Below are 21,044 nucleotides of genomic sequence, written 5' to 3'. Positions count from 1 at the left end.
GCTAATCTAGTGAAAAGAAGAAATAAGGGGCTCCCTGGGGGCCCCCCCGGAGGAATAAGGGAGGAAGCGCCCCCCCAACTCTCCCCCGCCCTGCCTGGGGAGAGACCCCGGAGGGGGAGGGAGGGACGCAGACGCAGCCCGGGAGGCCCGTCAGCTCCGCCGGCCTGGATGCGGGGGGGGGCGAAGGGGGGAAGACGGGACCCCAGAATTGTAGCAGAATTCCCCTTTGCGGCGGGACGAAGACTGACTTCGCTACTACGCAGGCGCCATGTACCTGATGGATGGAAGGACACCGATTGGTCGCTCTGGCGAGAGCGGCTATTGGAAGGAGGACTCGTAGGGGCGGTCCCTTCAAGCGAAAGAGGAAGAGCAACCAGGAAAAGGGCGCGCAGGGAACTCTCGCCTCCACTTCCGGGAACGAATCGAACTGAGGCGCTTAATTGACTCGGCCGCGGACTGGCTCGGAGCCAGGTAGGGCGCAAGGGATGTCGGGAGTTGCAGTCCGAGCTCTTCTCTGGCGGAGAAAGGGGGGAGGGGGGAGCCCGAGGCCTGGTCTGGCGGGAGGGGCGCTGGGAGGGAGGCCTGCCCGGAAAGTCTCACTGAGAGGCCGAGGCTTCGGCCTTGGTTCCCGGGCGGGACTGGGACTCCCCTCTGGGGAAGGGACGAAGCCGTGACCCGCCTCTCCCCCTTCACCCCTGCAGGACTTCGGGTGAGCCCGGCGGAGGAAGGAAGGAAGGAGGCCCCTCGGAGCAGCCCCGGGAGGAGACGGCGGGGAAGGCGCGGAAGGGATGGGCCGAAGGGGACTCCGGGAAAGGAGGCCGCCTGGAGGGCGAAGCGGGGAGCGGGAAACTGGCGGAGACCCCGAGACGGGCCTGGAGGGCGGAGGGGCCTTCAGAAGAGGCGGGAGACTCGAGAAACGCCACAGAATCCAGGAGGGAGGAAAGAAATATCAGTGCTCGGAATGTGGAAAATCCTTTAAAAAAAACCGAGATCTCGAAAGGCATCTAAGAATCCACACAGGAGAAAAACCATTTAACTGCCTGGAGTGTGGAAAGAGCTTCAGTCGGAGGGGACACCTTTATAGTCATCAAAGAATCCACACAGGAGAGAAACCATTTAAATGTTCTGAGTGTGGAAAGAGCTTCAGTCGGAGGGGACACCTTTATAGACATCAAACAATCCACTCAGGAGAGAAACCACATAAATGCCTGGAGTGTGGAAAGAGCTTCAGTCAGAGGAGAAGCCTGTATGTACATGAAAGGCTCCACTCAGGAGAGAAACCACATAAATGCCTGGAATGTGGAAAGAGCTTCAGTGTGAGGGGACACCTTTATAGACATCAAAGGATCCACACAGGAGAGAAACCACATAAATGCCTGGAGTGTGGAAAGAGCTTCAGTCAGAGGGGAAACCTTTATGTACATCAAAGCATCCACACAGGAGAAAAACCACATAAATGCCTGGAATGTGGAAAGAGCTTCAGTGTGAGAGGAAGTCTTTATGTACATCAAAGGATCCACTCAGGAGAAAAACCACATGAATGCCTGCAGTGTGGAAAGAGCTTCAGTCAGAGGGGACACCTTCATGTACATCAAAGGCTCCACTCAGGAGACAAACCACATAAATGCCCTGACTGTGAAAAGAGCTTCAGTCAGAGGGGAAGCCTTTATGTACATCAAAGGATCCACACTGGAGAAAAACCATTTAAATGCCTGGAGTGTGGAAAGACCTTCAGTCAGAGGGGAAGCCTTTATGTACATCAAAGGATCCACACTGGAGAAAAACCATTTAAATGCCTGGAGTGTGGAAAGACCTTCAGTCTGAGGGGAAGCCTTTATACACATCAAAGGATCCACTCAGGAGAAAAACCATTTAAATGCCTGGAGTGTGGAAAGACCTTCAGTCAGAGTGGAAGCCTTTATGCACATCAAAGGATCCACTCAGGAGAGAAACCACATAAATGCCTGGAGTGTGGAAATTGCTTCAGTCGGAGGAGCAACCTTTATGTACATCAAAGGATCCATTCAGGGGGAAAAGAGCTTTACTGAAAATAGGGGTCTTCGTAGACATCAAAGAATTCACACAGGAGAGAAACCATATGTCTAGAGTTTGGAAGGTTTGAACACTTACCCTTCATTGCCAACTCATCCTTTGTGTTTCACCATTTTACTGTTCCCTTTATTGCTACTCTGTTCAATGATTTTGCTATTCTGCGATGTCTAATAGTTGAATTTGAATCTTACACACTTTTCAAAGGGGTACTTAATCTTATGAGTAGAAGTGTATTCAATTCCACAAACCCGTATCACAATTTCTTCTCATTGGTGAGATTTCATTTTGAGATTCAGAAGCTGCTACTGGAATGTTCTGAAGAAACTTAGCAATTTCCATTGTGCCCACGGTTCTTTCCATGGGCCTGGAAATCAGACCCTTCTGGGTTAATTTTCCCCTTGAAATAGGACTCTCGCCTCTTCCGTACCTTTTGGCACACTCCCTCCTTCCACACAGAGAACAAACCACTCTTATTACTGAATCAGTTAATTATTACTGAATCAATTAATGAGTCAATTTACCCTTGTCTCTCCTTATGCGGGCCATAACCTTTGCCTCCTCTGAAGACCTCTGTGTTGCAGGAATACAGTCCTTGCTGAAGGCCAAGCAACGGGTTTCTTGAACTTGGTTGTGCTTTCTTGTAACTTTAATATTTTTATGATAACCTTGTAATATTCTAGGTGCCTGTAACTTTCTAACTGCAAAACAAGGCACTGTCTCAGGGTGAATAGCAAAGGACTTTTTCATTTGTACATGCTAAAGTTTCAGCTGGCCGAAATTTTAACTTTTCACAACAGATTTCTGTGGCTCATGATGTTCATGATGCCTTTTCCCATGCGAACGTTCTCCTTTTAATACATTGGTTTTAAATGGTTATGTTATGTTATGGGATATTTAACTTACTGTCCACGTTTCTGATTAACAGGATTTCTTCTGTCCAATCAACTGTTCTTTTGTACTTTTTCTACTGTTTGTGTCCTGTGCTCCTCTTTTCATTAAGAGAAACCTCCTTGTGAGATTAATGTTGCCTTTAAATGGTCTTCTAATTTGAACAAGTGTGCCGTGTCGCAATCTAGGTGTCTGACCTACCCCAACTTGGACCCTTACGAAGGAAAGACCCTCAACTTCATCAGACTGAAGCAAAAGGTGCCTCTGGTGGAAACCAGTTCTGGGCTTCTGTGGTCTTTGTCACCTGTCATTTCCCACCTTCCTGTTTCCCATCATGTAGAAACATATTTTCCATTTGTCTAAATACAGCCCTGGGAGACACTAGATTGAGATTTGATAAAAAGTTACCCCTACTTTTTGCTTCAACAGGTGGACTCGACCATTCACCTTGTCCTCTGAAACTTAATAATAGTAATAAAGTTGGAAGGGACCTTGCAGGTCACCTAGTCCAACCCCCTGCTCAGACAGGAAACCCTATACCATTTCAGACAGATGGCTGTGTAAAGTATTTGAGGGACTCAAACTGGGCAAAGTATTTATGCTGGTGGTTGACTGGAGCAGAACTAGGTGGAAGAATTCTTGATCTGTTTTGTGTCTGCCATCTGTATTTTTATGAGGGGGCAGTTTCTGGCTCCTTATCTCTCCTTCAGGAAAGGTTTCAGCTGGAACCAGGATTGCCACCGAGATGGCAGCCCAAGGCATCTCGGCTCAGTCCAGGTCAACCAGACACTGATGTACAACCTGGTTATGTCCATCAAAGTCAGAACCCGCCTTAGATCCACAGGGCAGCCCTGGAACCAGCAACATGTACCCCTGGGTGCAGTGGAGTCTGGTGACCCTGCTGACTATCTTGCCCCACAGGCTTACTTCACCCAGGGTGCTGGCCGTCTCCTGTGTGCACAGCCTGTTGGCGGGGTGGCTCGCTGGTTCCAGGGCTGCCCCCTGAATCCAAGGCTGAGCTTGTTCTGGCTTTGATGGACGCAACCAGGTTGCAGATCAGCACCACCCCCCACCAGCACCTCCATGGTCCCCTCGCTGAACTAGCCTTGCAGCCACGAGGCTTCCCTTTCACCAGGACCAGCCCCGCCCACCCACGAGGCATAGCGATGGCCAGTGGCAGCATGGAGACCGGTAGCACTGCCAATTTCTCTGTCCCCTCCTATCACCGAGCATATCTGGGCTGCTGGGCTCCCGAGGGCCGGCAGGTGGCACCAACAGCTGTCCTTTGCTACCCCCTGATGGCCGGTGGGGTAGTTACAGCAAAGATCTCAGTGGGTCAGCCCGGGGGTCGTGGGGGCCGGAGCTGGAAGGCCGCCCGGGCGGCGAGGGCAAGTGGAGCTGCCTTCATCGTCCACAACCGCAGTGGAGAAGACCTGTGAATGGAAGTGCTGGAAGGCACCATCTTTGTGCTGGGCGGAAGCACTGCAAGTGTCATCTTTCCAGCAGGCGGAAGCAAAAGTTAACTGAGCTTGCTGTTGCATTGTTTGCAGCTGGCAGAACAGAGCGAGGCTCCTGGTACCCTCTGCAGGCGGTCAGCGGGAAAAGGAAAGGGATGAACTGCGCAATTGCCTAGATTAGAACTATGGCCCTTTTTTGACTTGTGGACTTCAAGTCCCAGAATTCCTCAGCCAGCCAAATACTGTCCATGCTGGCTCAGGAATTCTGCAAGCGGAAGTCCACAAATAATAAGAGCATCGTTCCTCACCTCTGACATACAGCAACCTGAAGGGGGATGCAGCAGTACCCAAGGTTCTGTTCACGTGACCTGCTTCCTCACTCCTGGCTTTGCACACCCAGACCTCTGGCATTGTTTAACGGGCTTAGTGTGTGTGTGTGTGTGTGTGTGTGTGTGTAGAAAACTTTGATTTATAATACATGATGTGTTTGCTTTATAATACATGTGTAGGTGAATTTTTCCCTTGTAATTTTGGGAGATGGGCCATCCTCCGAGTGTAACAAAAGAAGTCATACCTAAATAAATGGGCACATCCCCCAAATTCCCTGCCCTTTGATATCCCAGAAAGCCACTTTTGAACATCCCTGAGTGGATCCTGGCTTCTTTGTTATGCGGGATACAATCTTTGAAAACTATTTCTAGGGTGGCTTATCATCATGGAATCGTGGTATGTAGAGATGGAGGTCAAGGATATGAAGGGACGTGCGCAGCAAACTGCCTGTCTTAGTATCTTATTCCCATGTTCTATGAGCTCATTCTAACTAGCCTTGCCAAGGACTGCAAGAACCAGCCAGATAAGAACTGGCTAGATAAGGAAGACTCTTCCCTTGCTTGGGAGGTTCGGGATGTTCTCTAAGATTGACTAGGGAGTAGAACAATAGATAATGCTTTTGCTGTGCGTAATTTCCTGTTTGTTAACACTGTATAAATACAATAAACTCTGCGTAGGCAGACAGACATATTTGGGACACCCTGCTTGACTGGTCTTTGAATCCCACATTTTGGCACCCTGAACAGGGACCTATAAATCTTTAAAAACAAACAAAAAGAGATTTGGAATAGGAACCTCCCTCCGGGGGAGCAACTTTCAACATATTTACCTTCGTCTGGAATAGAACCCAAAGGTACCTTCGTCCTACGGGACCCCTCCGAGGTAAGTATGGGTTGCAATCTATCTCTCCAACAGCAGCAGAAAGTAGAGGAACTTACCTTCCTGCTACCAAAGTCAGGCCTTAAAGCAGCTGTGGCTGAGTTAAAGAAGCTCATAGGAGAGAGAGGGAAACATTGTCCTTGGTATCCGGAGCGCGGGACGCTCCATTTACAGGGCTGGGTAAAGATAGGGCATACTTTACATCTTGAACCCCGGGCTCCAGTTGAGATATTACATCTATGGCTTCAATGCCGTCAAGCAGTGGAAAAATTTGGCTCTGATGCTTTGGCAGGACAGCAATTGACCACAACACCTCCACCTAATTATGATCAAATAAATTTTTTTCCTCCAGTGTTGTCTTTAATTGGACCTTCAGCTCCTCATGAAGAGGTTAATTCTTCTGCTTCTTCACAGTCATTGTATACCCCCAAGAGGCAAATTTTAAAGGAACAATTAGCAAAAGTGGGGGGGGGATGTAGAAGAATTTGCTGACGGGTCTGGTCCCTTTGTTCCAGTTCATGTTGCAGTTCTTTTACCAGCTGCTACTTTACAAATTTCTTACCAAGCATTTGGAAAAGTATCTGTTTCTGGCAAACCTCATCAAGCCTTCTCTAACATCAGGCAGAAGGCTACTGAGCCGTATCCTGATTTTGTTATCAGATTACAGGATATCGGAACAACCTAAATAAATTTTCATTCAATCTCCAAGATCTTCTCTCCCCATTTTCAACGAATAACTCCAACCATACAGGACTATGATCCGACAACGTTCTAGGAAAAATCTTGACATTCTTGACCCTAGAAAGAAAATCAGTAGTAGTTAAAAAAAAGTCAATTCTGGAAAACGATTGATGTCTATCCAAAAAAAGGTAAAATCTCTTTCTTCCATATTTCACTTCAGCCAAATATCTCTTAATTCCAAGTCCTCTTTCAAGTCAAAAAAAGCTTTAGGCAATTTAGAATGATTGGGAGAATTTTTAAAAGATCCCTTCTTGTCTGCTTGAATCCAAAACACCACTCCAATCACTCATCATAATAACAGATTTGTAATCCAGCTGAATAAGTTTATGTTGTATAAGTTTATAAAACTTTTGTTGCTGTTGATTAGGATCATATAATCCAATAATAAGAACTTTCTTGCCTTGTAACACTAATTCGATGATAACATATCTTCCTTGTATATCTGATTCAATTAATCTAGCCGATAGATCTTTTCTTAAGTAAATAACCACTCCACCTTTTTTATCTGGGGCAGAAGCTATAAAATGTGACCCCAGCTGAGAGTTAATCAAATACTTTTGATCTTTTGCAGCAATATGAGTTTCTTGTAGACAATGTCATTTTTATGTTGTTTCAGGTAATTTATTTATTTTTTATTTATTTTAATCCCATTTATATCCCGCCCTTCTCCGAAGACTCAAATTTACAATCTAAGCACAAATCAAATGTGCTTAGCAATAGTCTTCATTCTATGTATATGCCTGCTTATTAGGGCTTATTAGGGCTTTTGGGGGGGGCCAAGCGGCTCTCTCTCTGAATTCACTGCTCTCTACTATTACTGTTTTTGCTCTGTTACCTGAACTGTGTATTGACCTCTGGACCGATGGCGGCGACCACGGGCGGCGTTTTGTGAGCTCCGTGACAAGTTTGCGCAATGGAAGGCCGGGAGCTCACTTGAGACCCTACCGAGGCTGCATCTGGTCAGGGATGAACATCGGGCGGGCGTCGCTTCGGCGGCGTGGAGCCTTCCCCCTAGAGCCTCTCCCTCTCGGAGGTTGGCAGCGGCAGCGGCGATTGCCTTCTGAGGAATGGCGGAGGCGGTCGGGCGGCTGCCGAGTTCCCCGGCGCCCGAGATCAGCTGCCGGGTGCCGTTTCTGGCTGCAGTCTCTTCAGGGCGAAGTCTCTCCCTCTTGGAGGTTGGCAACGGCAGCGGCGATTGCCTTCTGAGGAATGGCGGCGGCGGCGGCGGTCAGGCGGCTGCCGAGCTTCTCACATCTTTGGTGAGAGGTTAGTTGTGAGTTCATCATCATCTGGACCGGCTCAGGTGAGAGCAGAGCTGGACTGGTGGACAAAGACATGTTCCAATTTTAACATCCTATAACATCTGATAACATCGGACCTGCATTGTGAATAATGGCTCACACAGACTTTTGTTTGTATGGTCCGATTACAATACTCTGGACCAGACTTGTATGCCCTCAGGGGGGCTCCTCCCTCCTGGTCACGACCAGCCCATTCGCTTACCATCCCCCTTGATGACGGGCCCAATTGTTGGGATCCCGAGAGGTGGTTGGGTTTACCTAGGGGCCTCTGGGGAAGACGCATTAAGAGGCCCCTGATACGTTTTCTGGCCGGTTATTTTAAAGGGTTAGGGAGGGGAGGAATAGTGGTAAGGGGAGGGAATTATTAACCGGCACCCAGTCTGGGCCGATTATGGCCTCTGGCGGGATGGGGTTGGGGGTGGAGGCGGCTGGCTCCGCGTGTGCTGGGGTGGGGTGCCAAATCCCCACGACGATAGGGAATGGCAGCAGGTGCTTGCACGGAGGGCCACATCAATATCCGGGATCGCGCCCTCGCTATCTTCAAGCGGTGGCACGCTCCGACCCTCCGGTTAGCACCCTTTTACCCGGGGATGAGGGTGATCAGGTCCCTGAGCTTAGGCTGGTTTATTTTAATGCCAGATCCATCGTTAACAAGGCTCCCCTTGTTCACGATCTGATCGAGGAGGAATGCGCGGATCTGGCATGCATTACGGAGACCTGGTTGGGCTCGGAGGGAGGGGTGCCTCTGACCGAGTTATGCCCTCCAGGTTTCCGGGTGCTACACCAGCCACGGGCTCAGGGCAGGGGTGGTGAGGTGGCGATGGTTGTCCGGGAGACTTTATGTCCGCGGGAGGCCACCATAGTCCAGATGGCCGGCAGTGAATCCCTCCTCGTGAGATGTGGTCCTCGGGCTCAGTTGGGCTTGTTGCTCACATACCTGGCGCCCAGCTGTGTGGCAACAGCCCTGCCCAAGCTGCTCGACACTCTCTCAGGGTTGGTGGTGGAGTTCCCCAGGCTTATAGTTCTGGGTGACTTCAACCTGCCTTCACTGGGAGGGTCGTCTGAGTTAGCTTGGGAGTTCACGGCCTCCATGACGGCCATGGGCCTGACCCAAGTTATTGAGGGCCCGACTCATGTGGGGGATCATACTCTCGACCTGGTGTTCCTATCTGGACAGTGGTTGGATGATCTGGGAGGGGGTTCACCAACCATTGCCCCCCTGTCATGGTCAGATCATTACCTCCTGCGGCTGGTCTTCCGTTATGCCACCCCCTGCCGCTGGGCTGCGGAACCGACCAGGTGGTTCCGCCCCAGGCGCCTAATGGACCCTGAACGGTTCCAGAGGGCGCTTGGGTCTATACCCATCACCCTTACCCACAGCCCAGTCGATGTCCTGGTGGATGCCTGGGAAAGAGCGGCCGCCGGGGCACTTGACTGTGTTGTATCCTTGCGACCTCTGACCCGGCGCAGATCCCATTGGGCTCCATGGTTCTCTGTGGAGCTCCGGGAGATGAAGCGTCGGAGACAGGGTCTAGAGAGCGGTTGGAGGTCCAGCCGGTCCGAATCTGACCAATTGCAGCTAAGAACCTTTATAAAGTCTTATCTTGCTGCGATAAGGACAGCGAAGTCTAACTACTTTGCTGCCCTTATCGCGTCCGCAGATAATCTCCCGGCCGCCCTGTTTAGGGTAACCCGCTCCCTCCTTAATCAGGAGGTGAGGGAGGACCCCTTGCAGGGATGAGCCGAGGAGTTTAGTCATCATCTGGCGGACAAAATCGCTCAGATCCGGACCGGTCTGGACTCTGGGCAGAATCTGATGTGGAGGAATCGGATGGTCCTGATGATGTGGACAGGATCATGGGGAGGTTGAGCACCACCACCTGTTTGTTGGATCCGTGCCCCTCCTGGCTAGCTTATGCGGCTCGGGAGGGGACACGAGGCTGGTTCCACGCAGTAATAACTGCTTCCTTGAAGGAGGGTGTCTTTCCTGCCGCCTTGAAGTAGGCGGTAGTGAGACCCCTCCTCAAGAAGCCTGCTCTGGACCCGGCTGTTTTAAATAACTATCGTCCAGTCTCCAACCTTCGCTTTTTGGCGAAGGTTGTTGAGAGTGTGGTGGCGGATGATACCCAACTTTTTCTTTCCACCCCGAACCAACCCAGCGATGCCCTCGCCGTGATGTCCCGGTGCCTGGAGGCGGTCCAGGTCTGGATGGGGAGAAACAGGCTTCATCTCAATCCCGCCAAGACTGAGTGGCTGTGCATATCAGCATCTCGGGTCAACCAGAATATTCCATCTTTAACGATGGGGGGTGTGGTGTTACCCCCCGTTGATAGGGCTCGCAACTTGGGCGTCCTCCTGGATTCACGACTCAGTTTTGAAGACCATGTAGGAGCCGTGACCAGGGGGGCTTTTGCCCAGGTTCGCCTGGTGCGCCAGTTGCGGCCCTATCTGGACCGAGATGTCCTACGCACAGTCACTCATGCGCTCGTGACCTCCCGTTTAGATTACTGCAACGCTCTCTACATGGGGCTGCCCTTGAAGACCACTCGGAGGCTTCAGCTGGTGCAGAATGCGGCCGCGCGAGTTGTGATGGGGGTTTCCCGATACTCCCATGTAACACCTCTACTCCGCGAGCTGCATTGGCTTCCAGTTGCCCTCCGGGTGAGATTCAAGGTGCTGGTGATGACCTATAAAGCCCTAAATGGCTTGGGTCCAGGATATCTGAGGGAACACCTGCTGCCGGCATCAAGTTCCCTTCGTCCAGTGCGCTCCCACAGGGAGGGTCTTCTCAGGGTCCCTCCGGTAAGAGATTGCCGGCGGGTAACACCCAGAGATAGAGCCTTCTCAGTGGGGGCGCTTGCCCTTTGGAACCAGCTGCCAGTGGAGCTGAGGACTGCCCCAGTGGGTTCTCCTTTAATCCCCTAATACACAAAGCAAATTCCATATCTCTATATTGTGAGATGATCATTTCATCCTCTGTTCTATCAATCTTATTTTCAACTTTTTCAACTCTGTTTTCTAATTTTTCAGTATATTCCACAACTTCATTCACACGATCATCCAAACGTTCAATATGCGTAGCCAACCCTTGGAGTGCAAGCAATATATCTTCCCTCATCTCTCTATTTTTACTCTCAAGAAGATCTGCCATCTCCTCCTTCATTTCTTGTGTCGCTTGTTTTAAAGCATCTTGAATATCTTTAAGAGTAAATGCTGGAGGAGGGGGAGAGGGGGCGGATTTAGGCTTGGCTTGTGCTACAGTCTGTGTTAAAGGAGATGAAATTGTGCTTTTAGAGACAGCAGGAATTCCCAAATGTTTTGAGGCCATTTTCCTGCTCATAAAAATCCACTTCTTATAAGTTTCACTTTCCCTTATGCTTCAACAAATGTAAGAAAAAAAGGAAAGATAAAAAACAAAATCCCAGAAGACAAAGGAGAAATATAATTCCTTCCTTCTTCCTTTACTTTAAAAAAGAAAAAGAAAAAGCACTTGAATACACAAAATCCAAACTTTGTAACCAAATGCCGTGCTTTCAAACAAAGAAGCAACATTCCAGCGCCATTTTTCCCCTTTTGAATCAACTTTACATATTGAGAAGATTAATTCTCACTGAGTTAAAGTTCCAACTCTTGCCATTTTAACTGCTCCTGGTCAACTCTGTCTGCTTTTAAATCACTCACAAGTCTCTTTGATCAGCAGATGTGGATTTGGCGTCTTGCTTCACTCCTAGCAAAGGCGTCCTAGGAGTGGAGAAATCCTCAGGCTCCAAGGGAGCTCTCACCCTCCGACCCCCACCTGATTAAGAGGGTCTAGGGGAGCTCTACCTCTACCTGAGGAAAGCTCTCCTCCCCCTCTTCTCCCGAGGGGGAGGTTTCCAAGCCGTGGGGCAGCTGATTTTCGCTGTCTCCGCAGGCTTTAACAAAATCCCACGACGGGCGGCTGAGAGAAAGCCGCCATCAGCGCCTGCGTCGCCACAGGAAGTCCTCTTGAAGCACAGTGTTGTCTCAACCAGTTGATTCCTGTTTTGCTTTCCAAACAGCAAGTTCACTCAAATCGTTTTCGACGAGTTACGTTAGATAACACCTCTGACTCTGAAACAACTTTCCTTAATAAAGCAGTAGCTTTGGGGGTGTGCCAGCGCTTGCTGCTCATGCTCATCTTAACATTACTGCTATTGCATGTAATTTGGCAAAAACAATTAATGCTACTTCTATAACTATTTCAGCTATCAACCACGAGCTGCAAGCTTTGCGTAAAGGTATTTTACAAAATTGTGATGCTATTGATTATTTGCTTTTGTGTCAGCATTTGGGTTGTGAAAGTTTTGAAGGAATGTGTTGTTTCAATCTTTTAGATGAATCACGAACTATCCAACACCAGCTCAATATTTTACACAATTTGGCCTCTGATTTGAAAATCGATCCTTTAGGATCTTGGTGGGAGAGCCTATGGACCTGGCTACCCACAAATTTATTGGGAAATATTCTATGCTATTTAGTCATTATTTGTGCTATTTTGATTGGTGGATGCTGCTTTGTTCAGTGTCTCCCTTTCTTTTGCAACATATGCATTACAGCCTTTTGCCCTAAACCCCCTCCCACACTGCCTAAAGGCCAGGTATATGCCTTGTATAAGCAATTGCAGGAATATTCCTCTCCTGATTAGGACCCTTCCATTAACCCTTTATACAAGTCCTTGGCAAATAAATTAAAAAGGAGCTCAATGTAGAGATGGAGGTCAAGGATATGAAGGTATGTGCACAGAACACCGCCTGCCTCAGCATCTTGTTCCCATGCCTCTGAGCTCATTCCAAATAAAAAAGAAAAGAGTAAGATGTAGAGATGGAGGTCAAGGATATGAAGGGACGTGCGCAGCAAACTGCCTGTCTTAGTATCTTATTCCCATTGTAGTGTATGCTCTTAAGCACACACGGAAATGTCAGCACAGCAGGGGGCTGGACAGCTCCAGGCTATAACCGCTTGGCGGGAAAGCCTGAATAGAGCGAGTCGTTGACAGCCCCAGGGCATGGTCAGCTCTGGCGGGAAGCCAGGGTTTAAAGCCATTGGCCACCTGCACTGGCGGGAAGCCCAGGTTCAAATCTATTGGTCACCATTCACCTGGGCAGGTATAAGAGACACCAGGTAAACCCCTTTGTCTCAGCTTCATTCCTGATCCAAATAAAGAAGTACTACCCAGCTCAAGTGTCCGTCTCTCTGTGCGACCACGCAACATTGCACTGGCGACGAAGGTGGGATCCTGCACCGGACAACGCTAGCCGTGGACAGAATCCAATCGGCAGCCCCGGATCAAGACGCAGGATGACCGAGATGGCGGAATGGCACAACTGGGTCAGTATCCCCTTTTCAATAGCAACCGCCCAGAGGAGTGGGAAGCCTTCGTGGGGCAGCTCGAGTGCTACCTACGGGTGAACGGGGTGAAAGAGGACCGGCAGAGAGCGGCGGCACTACTCTGCAGCTGCGGCACGGAAACGTACCAGCTGGCGGTCGGTCTCTGTGCTCCCAATGACATCCACTCCGTCGGGTACAATGAGTTGCTGGCTAAACTGACCGAGCACTTCAAGCCCGAGACGTCCGAGATCGCCTGGCAGTATCGGTTTGAGAAGCGGGACCAGCGGCTGGGTGAGTCTGCCAAACAATACATGGCAGCCCTGAGGCAGGCAGCTTGCCTCTGTAATTTTGAGAACTTAGAGATCCGACTGCGGGATCGGATCGTCTGTGGGTTGAGGGACAGGAAGCTGCGCCAGAAAACTTTGCCAAACAGAAGCTGACCCTGAGGGATTGATTACATCCAGAACAAATATGGGACTAAAAAGTTTCATTTAGCATTTGTATAAGTTTTGATGTGATATTAGTATTGCTTGTAGTCATTTTACATGAGCTAGATAGACTTAATAGCTTATTGTTGTTAACATATGGTTGTTTATGATTGTTTTTACTTTTATACCTTGTATTTAGCTCTGGGAAGTCGGGGAGGGGGGAGGGGGGAAGGGGTGAGGGGAGGGTTAGGGAGGGTTAGGAAGGGTTGGGTGGAGGGAGGGGGGCAGGGATTGTTAAAGATAAAATGTAATGTAAAACTTTTCAATAAAAAAGAAAGAAGCTGACCCTGAGGGATGTCCAAGAGGAATTCCTAGCCTGGGACGTGGCTGAGGAGTCCAACGCGAGGGAAGGCGGATCCATCCACCAGTTGAGAGGGTGCAGCGACGTAGACGGGGCAGAGCTGGAAGTAGACGCCATCCACTGACAACAGCGACCCATCACCCCCAACCGAGACAACGTGAGGGAGCCGAGACCAGCCGCAGCAGACGCAAGAGGCCAGGAGTGCAGGTGTAGAGCGAACGGCCCCTGGTCTACCCAGCTCCACGGCCACAGCGTGAATTGCCCCCGGTCTACCCAGCATTGCGGTTGCGGGCCCCGGTCTACCCAGCACAGCGGCTGCAAACAACCCCAGTCTACCCAGTGTTCTGGCTGCGGCACGAACAGCTCCCGGTCTACCCATTGTGCAAGCTGCAGAGGACAGCATCCCTGGTCTACCTGCCGTTTCAAGTCGGCAAAGTGTCGGACATGCAGGAAAACCGGGCACATTGCGGCGGTCTGCAGGAGCAAGCAGCGGGACAGCCTGCACGAGGTGGAAGCTGAGTTCCAGTGTGCTACAGGTACCGGGAAGCGGTTGCCGGGACTGACTGTCAGCCACATGGCGGGATGGCCGGGCGGTTTTCTAACAGGGGCCCCTGCGGTGCTAACCCCAAAAATAAAACTGAGGGTGAGGCTGCAAGGGGTCCCCTGCACAATGGAGTTGGACTCAGGGTCAGCCGTGTCCATCATCTCCACCAAAATGTTTAAGGAAATTTGCAAGTGGAGCGGCCAACGGGTTCCCTTGAGGCCATCCAGACTGACCCTCTCTGACTTTCAAAATTCACCCATTAACGTCCGGGGGGAGGCATTGGTGAGGGTTCAGTACAAGGGGTTCGAGGGCAATTTAAGTGTACTGGTCGTCGAGGGCCAGCGGTCCAGCCTCGTGGGGTTAGGGTGGTTCAACGCGCTGGGCATCGGAATCACGGGGATTCACCAGACGCAGAGCTGCCTTTCCCTTGAAGCTGTCTGCAAGGATTTTGCGGACGTGTTCGACGGGCAGCTGGGAAGGTACACAGGTCCCCCAATCTCATTTAAGTTAGACCCCCAGGTGCAGCCCATAAGAATAAAGGCTAGGAGAGTTCCGTTCGTGCTAAAGCATAAGATAGAGCGGGAATTGGATAAGCTGGTAGACCAGGGGGTGCTAACGCCAGTCGATGGAGCGGAATGGGAAACTCCCATCGTAACGCCGCTCAAGGCAAATGGCGAAATTAGAATCTGCGCCAACTATAAGGGGACCATTAACCGAGCTTTGAGTGCCCATTCCTACCCGGTTTCCGCGGTCAACAGCATCCTGGCGTCCCTGCAAGGCGGGTCGGTGTTCGCTAAATTGGATCTTGCCCAGGCTTATCAGCAACTGCCGGTAGACCCAGGGGCTGCTAGAGCACAAACAATCATCACTCACAAGGGAGCGTTCCAGGTAGACCAGTTGCAGTTCGGGGTCAGTGTAGCTCCTGGAATATTCCAGGAGGTGATGGAAAGGACCCTCAAGGGAATACCAGGGGTTTGCCCTTACTTTGATGACGTCCTGATCGCAGCTAGCTCCAAGGACATACTAACAGCTCGGTTGAAGGCACCCTGCACAGCCACAGGCAAAAGTCCAGCGGAACTCAGATGGGGGAGACGCCTCATAACAACATTAGACAGGCTCCACCCAGACAGGGTAGCAGCAGACGCCGGGACCCCCAACATCAAAGCAAGTTTCAACACGGGAGACCCTATCTGGGCTAGGAACTACAGCACAGGTCACCCATGGGTGCCAGAGGAGATATTAGAGCAGACAGGACCCCTTTCCTACAGAGTAAGGGTGGAGGGGGGACTCCTTTGGAAGAGGCACCTGGATCAGCTGAGGAAAAGGGCTCCTGAAAGGGTCATAGAGGACACACTGGGGGCTGAGGAGGAAGAGCCAACAAAAACACAATCACCCAGAAGGGTTACCAGAGGGGCACAGTGGCAACCCCACCCCAGGCAGGAGACTGACAGAGAAACCAGGCAGTCACCAGAACCCAGCAAAACACACACAGAGACACACCACAATCCACCACAACAGGAGCAACAAGGAAGAGAACCTAGTCACAACACCACACCATCTGGAGAACCAGTCCCAAAAAGATCAAGCAGGCCGCACAAGGCTCCAAGCTACCTCGCAGACTATGTGCATTCTTAGGGGGGTGGAGAACAACCAAGGATTAACAATTGTAATTCTGTGTTTGTAAATGTTGTACAGTGTAAATAAGTGTATATAGTTATGGAGACAGAATGACAGAGGGAAGTTCCTCACTATGGGGGAAGGGGTGTAGTGTATGCTCTTAAGCACACACGGAAATGTCAGCATAGCAGGGGGCTGGACAGCTCCAGGCTATAACCTCTTGGCGGGAAAGCCTGAATAGAGCGAGTCATTGACAGCCCCAGGGCATGGTCAGCTCTGGTGGGAAGCCAGGAGGGTTTAAAGCCATTGGCCACCTGCACTGGCGGGAAGCCCAGGTTCAAATCTATTGGTCACCATTCACCTGGGCAGGTATAAGAGACGCCAGGTAAACCCCTTTGTCTCAGCTTCATTCCTGATCCAAATAAAGAAGTACTACCCAGCTCAAGTGTCCGTCTCTCTGTGCGACCACGCGACATTGCACCCATGTTCTATGAGCTCATTCTAACTAGCCTTGCCAAGGACTGCAAGGGCCAGCCAGATAAGAACTGGCTAGATAAGGAAGGCTCTTCCCTGGCTTGGGAGGTTCGGGATGTTCTGTAAGATTGACTAGGGAGTAGAACAATAGATAATGCTTTTGCTGTGCGTAATTTCCTGCTTGTTAACACTGTATAAATACAATAAACTCTGCGTAGGCAGACAGACATATTTGGGACACCCTGCTTGACTGGTCTTTGAATCCCACAGTGGTAGTGAAATGCTCGGGATGCAACAACAATCATATGTTTGCTGATAACTTGGACTGTTCTTCACGGTTTGCTACTGTACTTCAGCTGGAATTAGTTCCTGGGAACAGTTCAGAGCTGACAGGTTATTAGTGAAGGCAAATTCAAATTTAGAATAGAAGTAGAAGGGGTCTTGGAGGTCTTGTTAGGACCCACCCCAATCGACATCTTAGGAAAGAAAGAACTCTTGAAACAGGAATTATCCAAAAGGAGCTTTTACTAAAACATGATTGGTAATGGAATACTAGACAGGATCTGAAACTGTGTTACAGATTGGTACTTTTAAAGAGTTCCCGAGTCAAACCCCTCCCCTCAAACCATCTGGTCAGTCCCGGATCAATGAAAATTCAGGTGTCAAACCCTTCCATGGGAAAGAGGGATCTTCCCATGCCTTTACAACAATTACCTCCTTCCTTTTAGATTCTAATCAAAGATACAAACCAGATCTCTTCTCCCCCCCCTTCCTTTGTTGTTCTCAGTTCAAAGGTACTTCCACTGGTCTTTGAAGACAGCCTTCCAGCAGGCTGAATATGCATCTTCTCTTCTCCTCCTTGGAAAAATGGCAGAATCCAGGGAACGGTATAAGAGTTTACAAACATACAGATAGAGTTTTATGAATGGGATATGAATGGATTCTGACAGGTCTTCTAGTCCAACGCCCAGCTGAAGCAGGAGACCCTATATAAAGGGGAGAACACGTCAGCGGGGCACTGTGTGACTGTCGGGAATACACGCCAGTTGCCTGAATTTTGGTCACGTGACCATGGGGATCTGCAATGCTCACAATTGTGCAAACCGATCAGGTCACTTTTTTCAGAACTGCTGTAACTTCAATCACTAAACAAAGGGTTGCAAGTCAAGGACTCTCTCTTCAGCCCTTTAAAAATAGCCCATAATAGCCCCCAAAATGGAACCCACTAAAATCAAAATTATCCTGCATCCAATCTCCAAAACTAGCCCACTGTTGTGTTTTTGGTTCACACTAAAGTTATATTCAGTCTGCTAAAGTCTTGCAAACTCGGAAGATAAATGTGGGAACTGCTGAATCCAAAATAAAGCATCTCACCCCACTGAAGAAACTTCTGTCCTGGAAATACTCAACTGGTTTCTAATATTGGTTTCATTGGTTATGAAAAAGCATAAAAAATATTGCAAGATTGATTTTACTTTACGTGGAAGTACAGGTAGTCCTTGAGTTGTAAGAGTTCATTTATTTATTTATTTATTATTTAAATTTATATACTGCCCTATTCCCGTAGGACTCAGGGCGGTTGACAGGGAAAATTAAAATACATTGTTGTTGTTGTTAGCTGCGAAGTCGTGTCCGACCCATCGCGACCCTATGGACAACATTCCTCCAGGCCTTCCTGTCCTCTACCATCTTCTGGAGTCCATTTAAGCTCACGCCTACTGCTTCAGTGACTCCATCCAGCCACCTCATTCTCTGTCGTCCCCTTCTTCTATTGCCCTCAATCTTTCCCAGCATTAGGCTCTTCTCCAGTGAGTCCTTCCTTCTCATTAGGTGGCCAAAGTATTTGAGTTTTAGCTTCAGGATCTGGCCTTCTAAAGAGCAGTCAGGATTGATCTCCTCTAGGACTGACCGGTTTGATCGCCTTGCGGTCCAAGGGACTCGCAGGAGTCTTCTCCAGCACCACAGTTCAAAGGCCTCAATTCTTTGGCGCTCAGCCTTTCTTATGGTCCAACTTTCACTGCCATACATTGCAACTGGGAAGACCATAGCCTTGACTATACGCACTTTTGTTGACAGGGTGATGTCTCTGCTTTTTAGTGTGCTGTCTAGATTTGTCATGGCTTTCCTCCCCAGGAGCAAGCGTCTTTTAATTTCTTGGCTACAGTCCCCATCTGCAGTGATCTTGGAGCCCAGGAAAATAAAATCTGTCACTACCTCCATTTCTTCCCCATCTATTTGCCAGGAATTGAGAGGGCCAGATGCCATGATCTTGGTTTTCTTAATGTTTAGTTTCAACCCAAGTTTTGCACTCTCCTTCTTCACCTGCAACAAGAGGCTCTTTAGTTCTTCTTCACTTTCTGCCATTAGAGTGGTATCATCTGCGTATCTTAGGTTGTTGATATTTCTTCCGGCAATCTTAATTCCAACTTTTGATTCATCTAGCCCTGCCTTTCTCATGATGTGCTCTGCATATAAGTTAAATAGGCAGGGCGACAGTATACAGCCTTGCCGGACTCCTTTCCCAATTTTGAACCAATCAGTGGTTCCGTGTCCAGTTCTCACTGTTGCTTCTTGACCCGCATATAGGTTTCTCAAGAGACAAATAAGATGGTCTGGTACTCCCATCTCTTTAAGAACTTGCCACAGTTTGTTATGATCCACACAATCAAAGGCTTTAGCATAGTCAATGAAGCAGAAGTAGATGTTTTTCTGGAACTCCCTAGCTTTCTCCATGATCCAGCGTATGTTGGCAATTTGATCTCTAGTTCCTCTGCCTCTTCGAAATCCTGCCTGCACTTCTGGTAGTTCTCGATCCACATACTGCTGAAGTCTAGCTTGTAGGATTTTAAGCATGACTTTACTAGCATGAGAAATGAGTGCAATGGTGCGATAGTTTGAACATTCTTTGGCACTGCCTTTCTTTGGAATTGGAATGTAAACTGATCTTTTCCAATCCTGTGGCCATTGTTGAGTTTTCCAAATTTGCTGGCAAATTGAGTGTAGCACTTTTACTGCATTGTCTTTTAAGATTTTGAATAGCTCAGCTGGAATACTGTCACTTCCACTAGCTTTGTTGTTGCTCAGCTTTTCTAAGGCCCACTTCACTTCACATTCTAGGATGTCTGGCTCGAGGTCAGTGACCACCTCATTGTGATTATCAGGGACGTTAAGCTCATTCTTGTATAGTTCTTCTGTGTAATTTTGCCACCTCTTCTTAATCTCTTCTGCCTCTGTTAGGTCCCTGCCATTTTGGTCCTTTATCATGCCCATTTTTGCATTAAACGTTCCCTTCATTTCTCCAATTTTCTTGAAAAGATCTCTGGTCCTCCCTATTCTATTGTTTTCTTCTATTTCTTTGCACTGTTCATTTAAGAAGGCATTCTTATCTCTTCTAGCTATTCTCTGGAATTCTGCATTCAATTGGGTGTATCTTTCTTTTTCTCCCTTGCCTTTCGCTTCCCTCCTTTCCTCAGCTATTTGCAAAGCTTCCTCAGACAGCCATTTTGCTTTCTTGCATTTCTTTTTCTTTGGGATGGTTTTGGTTGCTACCTGTTGTACAATGTCGCGAACCTCTGTCCATAGTTCTTCAGGCACTCTGTCTATCAGATCTAATTCCTTAAATCTATTTGTCACCTCTACTGTATATTCAACAGGGATATGATTAAATTCATACCTGAGTGGCCTAGTGCTTTTCCCTACTTTCTTCAGTTTAAGCCTAAACTTTGCAAGGAGAAGCTCATGGTCTGAGCCACAGTCAGCTCCTGGTCTTGTTTTTACTGACTGTATAGAGCTTCTCCATCTTTGGCTGCAGAGCATATAGTCAATCTGATTTCTGTGTTGACCATCTGGTGATGTCCATGTGTAGAGCCGTCTCTTGGGTTGTTGGAAAAGAGTGTTTGCTATGACCATCGTATTCTCTTGACAGAATTCTATCAGCCTGTGCCCTGCTTCATTTTGCACTCCAAGGCCAAACTTGCCTGTTATTCCAGTTATCTTTTGGCTTCCTACTTTAGTATTCCAATCCCCCATGATGATAAGAACATCATTTTTTGGTGTTAGTTCTATAAGGTGCTGTAGTGCTTCATAGAACTGGTCAATTTCATCCTCTTCAGCACTGGTGGTTGGGGCATAGACCTGGACTACTGTGATATTGAATGGTTTGCCTTGGATTCGAACTGAGATCATTCTGTCATTTTGAGGATTGTATCCCAGTATTGCTTTTCCTACTCTTTTATTGACTATGAAGGCTACTCCATTTCTTCTGAAGGATTCTTGCCCACAGTAGTATACCTGATGGTCATCTGAATTAAATTCACCCATTCCTGTCCATTTTAGTTCGCTGATACCTAAGATGTCAATGTTCAGTCTTGTCATCTCTTGTTTGACCACGTCCAGTTTTCCTTGATTCATGGATCTTACATTCCAGGTTCCTATGGAGAAAAAATCTTTACAGCATCGGACTTTCCTTTCACCACCAGACACATCCGCAGCTGAGCGTCCTTTCGGCTTTGGCCCAGTCGCTTCATTCTTTCTGGCGCTACTAGTACTAGCCCTCTGCTCTTCCCCAGTAGCATATTGGACGCCTTCCGACCTGAGGGGCTCATCTTCCAGCGTCATATCGTT

General features: G+C 48.8%; 1 protein-coding gene across 1 annotated transcript; it reads left to right on the top strand.

Moving 5' to 3' along the window:
* The first annotated feature begins 433 nt into the window (after positions 1-433).
* Positions 434-3,652, top strand: LOC308674969 (uncharacterized protein). Its single transcript, XM_081339875.1, has 2 exons — positions 434-471; positions 702-3,652. Exon 2 carries the CDS (start codon positions 789-791, stop codon positions 2,046-2,048), a length of 1,260 nt encoding a protein of 419 aa, XP_081196001.1. The 5' UTR covers positions 434-471; positions 702-788; the 3' UTR covers positions 2,049-3,652.
* The last annotated feature ends 17,392 nt before the right edge of the window (positions 3,653-21,044 follow it).

This window comes from Vipera berus (genome assembly GCF_964194415.1).
Source record: "Vipera berus genome assembly, chromosome: 15".
Classification (NCBI taxonomy): Eukaryota; Metazoa; Chordata; class Lepidosauria; order Squamata; family Viperidae; genus Vipera; species Vipera berus.
Note: the sequence above shows the minus strand (reverse complement) of the source record. Positions and strands in the feature narration are given on the sequence as shown.

Coding starts and splice junctions, on each gene's coding strand:
- LOC308674969 (XM_081339875.1), top strand. CDS start 789: ATGGGCCGAAGGGGACTCCGGGAAAGGAGGCCGCCTGGAGGGCGAAGC.